Source organism: Triticum urartu, chromosome 7 (genome assembly GCF_003073215.2).
Source record: "Triticum urartu cultivar G1812 chromosome 7, Tu2.1, whole genome shotgun sequence".
Classification (NCBI taxonomy): domain Eukaryota; kingdom Viridiplantae; phylum Streptophyta; class Magnoliopsida; order Poales; family Poaceae; genus Triticum; species Triticum urartu.
In genome coordinates, this window is record NC_053028.1 from 618,972,954 (window position 1) to 618,986,575 (window position 13,622).

The 13,622-nt window shown below is 45.7% G+C and overlaps 1 protein-coding gene and 1 non-coding gene across 2 annotated transcripts; both read right to left on the reverse strand.

Moving 5' to 3' along the window:
* Positions 1 to 570: 570 nt before the first annotated feature.
* LOC125520906 (cytochrome b5-like) lies at positions 571 to 3,239 on the reverse strand. The gene is made up of 3 exons (XM_048685945.1): positions 2,916 to 3,239; positions 2,716 to 2,782; positions 571 to 1,148 (listed from the first exon to the last, which is right to left on the reverse strand). The coding sequence occupies exons 1-3, from the start codon at positions 3,012 to 3,014 to the stop codon at positions 865 to 867; spliced, it is 450 nt and encodes a 149-aa protein (XP_048541902.1). The 5' UTR covers positions 3,015 to 3,239; the 3' UTR covers positions 571 to 864.
* LOC125526227 lies at positions 1,868 to 2,063 on the reverse strand. The gene has a single exon (XR_007291636.1). It is a non-coding gene; the product is annotated as a U2 spliceosomal RNA (small nuclear RNA).
* Positions 3,240 to 13,622: the final 10,383 nt, after the last annotated feature.

Consider the following 13,622-nt stretch of genomic DNA (forward strand, 5'->3'; position numbering starts at 1 on the left):
TCAGTAAGGTGCACGCTTTGCTCTTAATGTGATTCAGATTTCACTCTTGACAACTACTAACTCCATTCCTATAAGACATTGGGGCAGTTACATCTTATATTTAGGAATGGAGGTAGTAGGTCTCTAGTCGTATGACACCACTGTCAGCCTTTGTTCCAATTCAGTTACTTCAATAGAAGAAATTCACAGGCTTGTTCAAGATGTGTTCAGCATCAGGCATCAGCTCTGATGCATGGAGATATATAACTGTTGTATGATCAAGAACAAAAAGGGAAATTATATTATTATTTATGGACGGTACATGAAGTATGTGTACTAGAAATTTGTACCATGGAGCCTGATTCTATCCTAGATACAGATAAAGCGACACTCAGAACATTGTTCCAAAAATATGTGATTTGTTCTGATAGTATGTCCAAGCCAGCAGAGGTGGCATATTATTATCCATAGCTTATACTGGGATCCATGTGATCTTTTTATGTGTCAAGTGAATAAGTACTACTCCCTCCGTCCCATAATATAAGAGCATTTTTTACACTAGTAGATCACTTGGAACAACCATCACGCAACTAAGATAAAGTCTCGAACAATTGATTGGAAGCGGAAGTAAAGGCAAATGCCCTATCCATACATCTCAGTGTCACAGTCATGGTCTGTGTTACAGGCAGGCCAGCCTCCAAGAAGACCCAACAAATTTGCAATATGTAGGGCGAAATATGCCTAGTTCTTTCAAGGTTCAAGCTACATCAAGAAACCTCCATCAAGAGCAAATGATTCTATGACCAAGTTTACGCTCCTTAAATGTATCGCTGCAGCAACACTAGTGACGTAAAAATGTGCAATGATATGAATCTTCTCCGAATTCTAGCTCTCGGCCACGAAGGTTAGGTAGTACCAAGCTGCAAAGGCCAGGACAAGCATGCATAAAGGGAGCACGAAGTCCAGAAATGTGTTTGGAGCAGGAGAGCCTTTGTTCCTCTGCATTGTTCTGGAATCAGGCAGCACATTACTGCCACCAACTGTTGCGTCCTTCGATGTACTGCGAGGCACATAGTCCTCGATGCTTCCAATCAGGTAGCTGCTCATCATGCTGATGGCTGATGTGCTGTGGCCCACATCTTCGAAAGCCTCGGTGGCATCCCCAGAGGCTTCAAGAATTGATCAAACATGGACAAAATAAATTTGAACAACTCATCAGTTAACTTAGTATATGCCCATTTCATATGGATCACTTTGAAAACCATGCCAGGTGTGTAAGTATCACAGTTATTGTCCATTGGTTAAACTATTATAACATGTGTTTTAAGAGGCAATAAGTTATCATGGAACTAATGCAGCTATTGAAAAAAACAAAAGGCTAGTGTGATTACTGAGGCTTGACAATTTTTTTAAGTACAACATTTGCAAGAAAAGAAAACGTGCTAATTTCCATAAGTTGGTGGACGCGGATTTTTGGGAGGGGGGGGGGGGGGGGGGGGGGGGGGGGGGGGGGGGGGGCATTCCCCAACTGATTTTTCTTCTTCCTCCTGTGATTCACTAAACTTTATTCATGATGTTGGCCCATTTACTTCGCTGAGGGAAACAAAGATATAATAGTGTTGTCTGTAGGCATAATTAGTAAGAGAAATAGAGCCAGCGAAGCAATAGTGGGTATGCACAGTGTTCAGGGCTCTAGGCGCACGTTGAAAAACATACCGGCATTCTTAATTTGACCTTTGCTGCATGTACAACAAGTTCAGAAACCCAATGACTGCCCGAATGGCGATTTGGTTGCAACAAGCTGTGTCAAACAGGCGAATTTGACTCTGCACAGCAGAAAAATATGGCAATTCTTTTAGGGAAATGTGAAGTTTTAAATTAGTTTTGGTTGGGGTGCGCCTGCCTGGGCTGTAGTGCAACGCCCAGGCGACACTCAAGGGACCCAATGGCAAGCCATTGCGGTGATCCCTCCCCCACAAAAAATAAATTTAATATCGTTGTGAGCACATTGCCCACATATCAGATATTAAACTGATAAGAACAGATACTACACTTGATCTTAGCCAAAAGGCCGAGAAAGGTATGATTTGCAACGTTGCCCTGCCCCTCCTTTTATATGTCCCTCGTCCACCTCCCTGCTCTCCACCAGCGAGGTGGTACTAAACGAAAGAACGGGGAGAGCCCGTGCTTCACTAGGGCAACCAGCCTATGCGCCTCCCGTTCGTTTGGGCATCATCAGGCCCGGTAAGAACACCACGGCAGCAATGCTTCCACGGCCCAGTATCACAGGGAAAATCCATTGGGGGCAGGCGAGGATGACATCATTTAAGCGGTTTTTTTAATCCCTCAAAAAAATTAAGCGGTTTTTTTACTGTCTAAAAAAAATTAAGCGGTTTTTCTATTTCTAAAAAAAAAATCATTTAGGCGTTTTTATTTTCGCCACGGCTTCCACTGTGGTTGGGATTCCATCCTCCGCTAGCACCCAACGAGCATTTTCGAGAAATTTTTTTTTTTGCGGGAAGCATTTTCGAGAAGTTGGTCTCCTATATTTCCAACTACTCTGGTTGACCTTTTCCAAGTCCCAACTACTGAAGCTAACCTATGTTGATGCCATTTTAACAAAAAAAATCGGGGAACAAGAAATCAGCAGTAACATGACAATGGAGCAGACGCTCAATGAATAGGAAGAAATCCAGAACTAAAGCATAAGAAGCAGCCAATGGATGGATTTTGTACCAGATGCATGGAGCAGGACATCCTCTCCGCCGGGGTGGTCCTCCAAGAACTTGGTCACATCGTACACCTGAAGGGCAACAAAATCCGAGGAACAGGGGAGCGGATCAGAGAAACAGACAGATCAAGAAAGCCAGTCCAGATCTCCTAACCAACGGAGCCTAAAGACCAAGAATGAGGATTCCTCTCCTATCTCTGACAACCTTGCCATGGATGACGACCCAGCAGTCCTTTGTGGACGCGTGGAGCGAGACATCTGCAGGAGAGAAGAGCGGCTTCTCGGTCTCGGTCTCCTCCGCCATTGATAGACCAGGCGCTCTCTTCGAGACCAGCTGTTCGTGATGGGGAGCGGAGCGGGGAGAGATATCGACGGGCTGGAAGAAGACGGCGCTGGGCTGAGATAGGAGGAGGGGATCTCGGACGAAGCAGAGCTGAGCACACCAAGAGAGCTTGCCGCTCGTCTTGGTCCGCGGTTGGTCGTCAGTTGGTGGCCGGCCGCTCGGAGAGACGAAGTTGTGGGGACATGTTTTTTTTTTCCAAAGCTAATTGTCGCGAAAATGCAAGGCTGACGCAGAGTAAAATAGAACAAAAAAAATAAAAAATCTGAATTTTTTTGGCAAACGTTCTGGATGCTTGCAAAGTTTCACCGTGTAATGATATTTGTGGAAGCCCTGGCCAAAAAAACAAAATCGATACCCCGAAAATGTTATTTTTAAAAGCATTTTTGAGTGCTGAGTTTTTTTGGCCATGACTTCCACAAATGCCATTTTTACCCGTTTGTTTTGAATTATTTCCATATATTTTGGATTTATAACTATTCACCCGAGCTCATTTGAGCTCGGGAACGGAAGAGGACTTTTAGACTTATACACAGTTTTTCACGCACGGTATCTACGTCCAAATCCTCACTCTTAATCTCAACTTAACCTCTCCGCACTCCCTCAGAATTTAGTCGGGCCCTACATGATTTCGACCGCCCTTTCAGTTCCCCCCACATCATCTCGTATAACCATTCCGTAGAAAAACGCCCGTAAGAGCATCTACAACCAGACCCGTAAAATTCTCCCTTCACGTCCGGGCGGATGCCCCTGTTAGTGACCCGTCGTGAAAATGCGACCCAACTCCCCCCCCTCAAACCGCCCTTGTACATGTGGGCTATCCAGCACCCCTTAAACCCAACCTATATCTGGGGCAGATACAGAGAGGCGCGTGCGTGCCCGTACACGTCCATCATGTCGGATCCAAACAAAGGGACAACAAGTACTCAAGAAATATAAGAGCGTTTAGATCACTACTTTAGTGATGTAAATGCTCTTATATTTCTTTACAGAAGGAGTATTAGCAAAAGATCCACAAGCATTACCATGTACACAAGGAATATGTGAGACACGCGACTCCTCGCGGCGTCCCCGCAGGCGTCCGAGGAGAGCCCCAGGCCGCCGGCATCGAACCCACCTCCTCCTCCCTTCTCCCCTGCCCCCGCCGACGCGAGCTGACGGGCAAAGCCCGGTCGGCCAGGGCGACAACGGGGATTCTTCTCCCTCTTGGTCAGAAGCTCGCGGCACGGGACGTCAGATCTGGGCGGCGGCTCAGCGCGTGTGCGTGGCATGGCATGTTGGCGGCGACGGCTGCTGGGCACAACGTCCGTGGGGAGGCTGCGCAGTGGGGTGGTCAGCGTGCCCGTGCTGGTGACGGTCGCCTTCTGAGGCTGGCGAGCGCGGGCGGCGCGACCTGGCTCAGGCGTACAGGTGGACTTGCCGGGCGCGTTGCAACTGCTGGCCGGCGGGCTGGCCTCATCTCGCTAGTGTGTAGGGGCTAGGCGGTTTTTGCCACGATTCATGCCAATCCCCCCGATCTGGATCTGGGTGGGTTGGTGGAGGTTGGCCCATGGCTAAGGTCGGGCGGCGACGGGCGGGATCAGGGCGGCGTGGGGGCCTGCCGCCGTGATAATATAGGTGGCGGTCCTCGTGCTCCTCCCGCATCACGACAACATCCTGCATGATCGTGAAGGAAATATGCCCTAGAGGCAATAATAAAGTTATTATTTATTTCCTTATATCATGATAAATGTTTATTATTCATGCTAGAATTGTATTAACCGGAAACATAATACATGTGTGAATACATAGACAAATAGAGTGTCACTAGTATGCCTCTACTTGACTAGCTCGTTGATCAAAGATGGTTAAGTTTCCTAACCATTGACATGGGTTGTCATTTGATTAACGGGATCACACCATTAGGAGAATGATGTGATTGACTTGACCCATTCCGTTAGTTTAGCACCTGATCGTTTAGTATGTTGCTGTTGCTTTCTTCATGACTTATACATGTTCCTATGACTATGAGATTATGCAACTCCCGTTTACCGGAGGAACACTTTGTGTGCTACCAAACGTCACAACATAACTGGGTGATTATAAAGGTGCTCTACAGGTGTATCCAAAGGTACTTGTTGGGTTGGCGTATTTCGAGATTAGGATTTGTCACTCCGATTGTCGGAGAGGTATCTCTGGGCCCTCTCGGTAATGCACATCACTTAAGCCTTGCAAGCATTGCAACTAATGAGTTAGTTGCGGGATAATGTATTACGGAACGAGTAAAGAGACTTGCCGGCAACGAGATTGAACTAGGTATTGAGATACCGACGATTGAATCTCGGGCAAGTAACATACCGATGACAAAGGGAACAACGTATGTTGTTATGCGGTCTAACCGATAAAGATCTTCGTAGAATATGTGGGAGCCAATATGAACATCCAGGTTCCGATATTGGTTATTGACCGGAGATGTGTCTCGGTCATGTCTACATAGTTCTCGAACCCGTATGGTCTGCACGCTTAACGTTTCGATGACAGTTATATTATGAGTTTATATGTTTTGATGTACCGAAGGTTGTTCAGAGTTCGGGATGTGATCACGGACATGACGGGGAGTCTCGAAATGGTCGAGACATGAAGATTGATATATTGGAAGCCTATGTTTGGATATCGGAAGTGTTCCGGGTGAAATCGGGATTTTACCGGAGTACCGGGAGGTTACCGGAACCCCCCGGGGACTTAATGGGCCTTGGTGGAAAGAGAGGAGAGGCGGCCAGGGCATGGGTCGCGCCCCTCCCCCTAGTCCGAATAGGACAAGGAGAGGGGGGCGGCGCCCCCCCCCTTCCTTCTTCTCCTCCACCTCTTTCCCCTCTCTCTCCTAGTCCAACAAGGAAAAGGGGGGAGTCCTACTCCCGGTAGGAGTAGGACTCCTCCTGGAGCGCTCCTCTCTAGGCCGGCCGCACCCCCCTTGCTCCTTTATATACGGGGGCAGGGGGGCACCCCATAGACACAACAATTGATCGTTTGATCTTTTAGCCGTGTGCGGTGCCCCCCTCCACCATAGTCCACCTCGATAATACTATAGCAGTGCTTAGGCGAAGCCCTGCGTCGGTAGAACATCATCATCGTCACCACGCCGTCGTGCTGACGAAACTCTCCCTCAACACTCGGCTAGATCGGAGTTCGAGGGACATCATCAGGCTGAACGTGTGCTGAACTTGGAGGTGCCGTACGTTCGGTACTTGATCGGTCGGATCGTGAAGACGTACGACTACATCAACCGCGTTGTGCTAACGCTTCCGTTTTCGGTCTACGAGGGTATGTGGACAACACTCTCCTCTCTCGTTGCTATGCATCACCATGATCTTGCGTGTGCATAGGAATTTTTTTGAAATTACTACGTTCCCCAACAGTGGTATCGGAGCCTGGTTTTATGCGTAGATGTCATATGCACGAGTAGAACACAAGTGAGTTGTGGGCGATATAAGTCATACTGCTTACCAACATGTCATACTTTGGTTCAACGGTATTGTTGGATGAAGCGGCCCGGACCGACATTATGCGTACGCTTACGCGAGACTGGTTCTACCGACGTGCTTTGCACACAGGTGGCTGGTGGGTGTCAGTTTCTCCAACTTTAGTTGAACCAAGTGTGGCTACGCCCGGTCCTTGAGAAGGTTAAAACAGCACCGACTTGACAAACTATCGTTGTGATTTTGATGCGTAGGTAAAAACGGTTCTTGCTAAGCCCGTAGCAGCCACGTAAAATTTGCAACAACAAAGTAGAGGACGTCTAACTTGTTTTTGCAGGGCATGTTGTGATGTGATATGGTCAAGACATGATGCTAAATTTTATTGTATGAGATGATCATATTTTGTAACCGAGTTATCGGCAACTGGCAGGAGCCATATGGTTATCGCTTTATTGTATGGAAAACAATCGCCCTGTAATGCTTTACTTTATCACTAAGTGCTACCTCTTGAGCACTGTGTTGGATTTCCCCGAAGAGGAAGGGATGATGCAGCAAAGTAGCGTAAGTATTTCCCTCAGTTTTTGAGAACCAAGATATCAATCCAGTAGGAGGCTACGCTCAAGTCCCTCGTACCTACACAAAAACAATAGCTCAACGCAACCAACGCGCTTAGGGGTTGTCAATCCCTTCACGGTCACTTACGAAAGTGAGATCTGGTAGAGATGATAAATAATATTTTTTTGGTATTTTTGGTATAGAGATGCAAAATAAATAAAGTAAAAGCAAAGCAATAGTAAAGTGATGGAGATTGATATGATGAGAAAGAGACCCGGTGGCCATAGGTTTCACTAGTGGCTTCTCTCAAGAGCATAAGTATTCTACGGTGGGTGAACAAATTACTGTTGAGCAATTGACAGAATTGAGCATGGTTATGAGAATATCTAGGTATGATCATGTATATAGGCATCACGTCCGAGACAAGTAGACCGAAACAATTCTGCATCTACTACTATTACTCCACTCATCGACCGCTATCCAACATGCATCTAGAGTATTAAGTTAAAAAACAGAGTAACGCCTTAAGCAAGATGACATGATGTAGAGGGATAGTTTCATGCAATATGATAAAAAACCCATCTTGTTATCCTCGATGCAACAATACAATACGTGCCTTGCTGCCCCTTCTGTCACAGGGAAAGGACAACGCAAGATTGAACCCAAAGCTAAGCACTTCTCCCATGGCAAGACCAACCAATCTAGTAGGCCAAACCAAACTGATAATTCAAATAGACTTGTAAAGATAACCAATCATACATAAAAGAATTCAGATAAGATTCAAATATTATTCATAGATAGACTTGATCATAAACCCACAATTCATCGGTCTCAACAAACACACCGCAAAAACAAGATTACATCGAATAGATCGCCACGAGAGAGGGGGAGAACATTGTATTGAGATCCAAAAAGAGAGAAGAAGCCATCTAGCTACTAGCTATGGACCTGTAGGTCTGAAGTAAACTACTCACACTTCATCGGAGGGGCTTGGATGATGATGTAGAAGCCCTCTATGATCGATGCCCCCTCCGGCGGAGCTCCGGAACAGGCCCCAAGATGGGATCTCGTGGATACAGAAAGTTGCGGCGGTGGAATTAGGTTTTTGGCTCCGTCCCCGATTGTTTGGGGGTACGTGGATATATATAGGAGGAAGAAGTACGTCATTGGAGCTTCGAGGGGGCCACGAGGCAGGGGGCGCGCCCCTATCCTCGTGAGCACCTCGTGGCTTTCTTGACGGAGGGTCCAAGTCTCTTGGATCTTATCTGATGAGAAAATCACGTTTCCGAAGGTTTCATTCCATTTGGACTCCGTTTGATATTCCTTTTCTTCGAAACCCTAAAACAGGCAAAAAACTGCAATTCTGGGCTGGGCCTCCGGTTAATAGGTTAGTCCCAAAAATAATATAAAAGTGGAAAATAAAGCCCAATAATGTCTAAAACAGTAGATAATATAGCATGGAGCAATAAAAAATTATAGATATGTTGGAGACGTATCAAGCATCCCCAAGCTTAATTCCTGCTCGTCCTCGAGTAGGTAAATGATAAAAACAGAATTTTTGATGCATAGTGCTACTTGGCATAATTTTAATGTAATTCTTCTTAATTGTGGTATGAATATTCAGATCCGAAAGATTCGAGACAAAAGTTCATATTGACATACAAATGATAATACTTCAAGCATACTAACTAAGCAATTATGTCTTCTCAAAATAACATGGCCAAAGAAAGTTCATCCCTACAAAATCATATAGTTTAGTCATGTTTCATTTTCGTCACACAAGAATGCTATCATCATGCACAACCCTGATGACAAGCCAAGCAATTGTTTCATACTTTAGTAATCTCAAACCTATAAACTTTCACGCAATATATGAGTGTGAGCCATGGACATAGCACTATGGGTGGAATAGATTATAATGAAGGGGGGTTATGTGGAGAAGACAAAAAAGGAGAAAGTCTCACATCAACGAGGCTAATCAATGGGCTATGGAGATGCCCACCGATTGATGTTAATGCAAGGAGTAGGGATTGCCATGCAACAGATGCACTAGAGCTATAAATGTATGAAAACTCAATAAAAGAAACTAGTGGGTGTGCATCCAACTTGCTTGCTCACGAAGACCTAGGGCACTTGAGGAGGCCCATTGTTGGAATATACAAGCCAAGTTCTATAATGAAAAATTCCCACTAGTATATGAAAGTGATAACATGAGAGACTCTCTACTATGAAGATCATGGTGCTACTTTGAAGCACAAGTCTGGTAAAAGGATAGTAACATTGTCCCTTCTCTCTTTTTCTCTCATTTTTGGGACTTCTCTTTTTTATGGCCTTTCTCTCTCTCTTTTTTGGGCCTTCTCTTTTTTATGGCCTTTTTTTATTCCTCACCTGGGACAATGATCTAATAATGATGATCATCACACTTCTATTTATTTACAACTCAATGATTACAACTCGATACTAGAACAAAGTGTTGGAAATATGCCCTAGAGGCAATAATAAATTGATTATTATTATATTTCCTTGTTCATGATAATCGTTTATTATCCATGCTAGAAGTGTATTGATAGGAAACTCAGATACATGTGTGGATACATAGACAACACCATGTCCCTAGTAAGCCTCTAGTTGACTAGCTCGTTGATCAATAGATGGTTACGGTTTCCTGACCATGGACATTGGATGTCGTTGATAACGGGATCACGTCATTAGGAGAATGATGTGATGGACAAGACCCAATCCTAAGCATAGCACTAGATCGTGTAGTTCGTATGCTAAAGCTTTGCTAATGTCAAGTATCATTTCCTTAGACCATGAGATTGTGCAACTCCCGGATACCGTAGGAGTGCTTTGGGTGTGCCAAACGTCACAACGTAACTGGGTGGCTATAAAGGTACACTACGGGTATCTCCGAAAGTGTCTGTTGGGTTGGCACGAATCGAGACTGGGATTTGTCACTCCGTGTGACGGAGAGGTATCTCTGGGCCCACTCGGTAGGACATCATCATAATGTGCACAATGTGATCAAGGAGTTGATCACGGGATGATGTGTTACGGAACGAGTAAAGAGACTTGCCGGTAACGAGATTGAACAAGGTATCGGGATACCGACGATCGAATCTCGGGCAAGTATCGTACCGATAGACAAAGGGAATTGTATACGGGATTGATTAAGTCCTTGACATCGTGGTTCATCCGATGAGATCATCGTGGAACATGTGGGAGCCCATGGGTATCCAGATCCCGCTGTTGGTTATTGACCGGAGAACGTCTCGGTCATGTCTGCATGTCTCCCGAACCCGTAGGGTCTACACACTTAAGGTTCGATGACGCTAGGGTTATAAAGGAAGTTTGTATGTGGTTACCGAATGTTGTTCGGAGTCCCGGATGAGATCCCGGACGTCACGAGGAGTTCCGGAATGGTCCGGAGGTAAAGATTTATATAGGAAGTCCTATTTCGGCCATCGGGACAAGTTTCGGGGTCATCGGTATTGTACCGGGACCACCGGAAGGGTCCCGGGGGTCCCACCGGGTGGGGCCACCTATCCCGGAGGGCCATGGGCTGAAGTGGGAAGGGATTCCAGCCCAAAGTGGGCTGGGGCGCCACTTCCCCTAGGGCCCATGCGCCTAGGGTGGGGAACCCTAAAGGAAGAGTCCCAGAAGGGAAGGCACCTCCTAGGTGCCTTGGGGGGGAGGGATCCTTGGCCGCCCCCCCTAGGAGATTGGATCTCCTAGGGCCGGCGCCCCCCCTTGGGCTCCCTATATATAGTGGGGAAGGAGGGCCTCTCAAGACACACCTTTTGCCTTTGGTGCAGCCCCTCCCCTCTCCCAAGTCCTTCTCCTCTCCCGTGGTGCTTGGCGAAGCCCTGCAGGATTGCCACGCTCCTCCACCCACCACCACGCCGTTGTGCTGCTGCTGGATGGAGTCTTCCTCAACCTCTCCCTCTCTCCTTGCTGGATCAAGGCGTGGGAGACATCGTCGGGCTGTACGTGTGTTGAACGCGGAGGTGCCGTCCGTTCGGCACTAGGATCTCCGGTGATTTGGATCACGACGAGTATGACTCCATCAACTCCGTTCTCTTGAACGCTTCCGCTTAGCGATCTACAAGGGTATGTAGATGCACTCTCCTTCCCCTCGTTGCTAGTCTCTCCATAGATAGATCTTGGTGACACGTAGGAAAATTTTGAATTTCTGCTACGTTCCCCATCAGTGGCATCATGAGCTAGGTCTATGCGTAGTTACTATGCACGAGTAGAACACAAAGTAGTTGTGGGCGTTGATTTTGTTCAATATGCTTACCGTTACTAGTCCAATCTTGATTCGGCGGCATCGTGGGATGAAGCGGCCCAGACCGACCTTACACGTACTCTTACGTGAGACAGGTTCCACCGACTGACATGCACTAGTTGCATAAGGTGGCTAGCGGGTGTCTGTCTCTCCCACTTTAGTCGGATCGGATTCGATGAAAAGGGTCCTTATGAAGGGTAAATAGCAATTGGCATATCACGTTGTGGTTTTGCGTAGGTAAGAAACGTTCTTGCTAGAAACCCATAGCAGCCACGTAAAACATGCAAACAACAATTAGAGGACGTCTAACTTGTTTTTGCAGGGTATGCTATGTGATGTGATATGGCCAAAGGATGTGATGAATGATATATGTGATGTATGAGATTGATCATGTTCTTGTAATAGGAATCACGACTTGCATGTCGATGAGTATGACAACCGGCAGGAGCCATAGGAGTTGTCTTAATTTATTTATGACCTGTGTGTCAACATAAACGTCATGTAATTACTTTACTTTATTGCTAACCGTTAGCTGTAGTAGTAGAAGTAATAGATGACGTGACAACTTCAAGAAGACACGATGATGGAGATCATGGTGTCATGCCGGTGACGATGATGATCATGGAGCCCCGAAGATGGAGAACATAAGGAGCAAAATGATATTGGCCATATCATGTCACTATTTGATTGCATGTGATGTTTATCATGATTATGAATCTTATTTGCTTAAAACAACGGTAGTAAATAAGATGATCCCTCTTTAAAATTTCAAGAAAGTGTTCTCCCCAACTGTGCACCGTTGCGAAAGTTCTTCGTTTCAAAGCACCACGTGATGATCAGGTGTTTGATTCAGACGTTCACATACAACGGGTGTAAGACAGATTTACACACGCGAAACACTTAGGTTGACTTGACGAGCCTAGCATGTGTACAGACATGGCCTCGAAACACAGAAGACCGAAAGGTTGAGCATGAGTCGTATAGAAGATACGATCAACATGAAGATGTTCACCGACGTTGACTGGTCCGTCTCACGTGATGATCGGACACGGCCTAGTTAACTCGGATCATGTAATCACTTAGATGACTAGAGGGATGTCTATCTGAGTGGGAGTTCATAAGATGAACTTGTTTATCCTGAACATAGTCAAAAGGTCTTCACAAATTATGTCGTAGCTCGCGCTTTAGTTCTATGGTTTAGATATGTTCCTAGAGAAAATTTAGTTGAAAGTTGATAGTAGCTATTATACGGACTAGGTCGTTTAACTGAGGATTGTCCTCATTGCTTCATAGAAGGCTTATGTCCTTAATGCACCGCTCAGTGTGCTGAACCTCGAACGTTGTCTGTGGATGTTGCGAACATCTGACATACACATTTTGATAACTACGTGATAGTTCAGTTAAACGGCTTAGAGTTGAGGCACCGAAGACGTTTTGAAACGTCGCGAAACATATGAGATGTTTCGAGGGCTGAAATTGGGATTTCAGGCTCGTGCCCACGTCAAGAGGTATAAGACCTCCGATGAGTTTCTTAGCCTGCAAACTAAGGGAGAAAAGCTCAATTGTTGAGCTTGTGCTCAGATTGTTTGAGTACAACAATCGCTTGAATCAAGTGGGAGTTGATCTTCCAGATAAGATAGTGATGTTTCTCCGAAGTCATTACCACCAAGCTGCTAGAGCTTCGTGATGAACTATAATATATCAGGGACATATATGATGATCCTTGAGATATTCGCGATGTTTGACACCACAAAAGTAGACATCAAGAAGGAGCATCAATTGTTGATGGTTGGTGAAACCACTAGTTTCAAGAAGGGCAAGGGCAAAAGGGGATACTTCATGAAACGGCAAATCAGCTGCTGCTCTAGTGAAGAAACCCAAGGTTGAACCCAAACCCGAGACTAAGTGCTTCTGTAATAAGGGGAACAGCCACTGGAGCAGAATTACCCTAGATACTTGGTAGATTAGAAGGCTGGCAAGGTCGATAGAAGTATATTGGATATACATTGTGTTGATGTGTACTTTACTAGTACTCCTAGTAGCACCAGGGTATTAGATACCGGTTCGGTTGCTAAGTGTTAGTAACTCGAAATAAAAGCTACGGAATAAACAGAGACTAGCTAAAGGTGAGCTGACGATATGTGTTGGAAGTGTTTCCAATGTTGATATGATCAAGCATCGCATGCTCCCTCTACCATCGAGATTGGTGTTAAACCTAAATAATTGTTATTTGGTGTTTGCGTTGAGCATAGACATGATTGGATTATGACTATC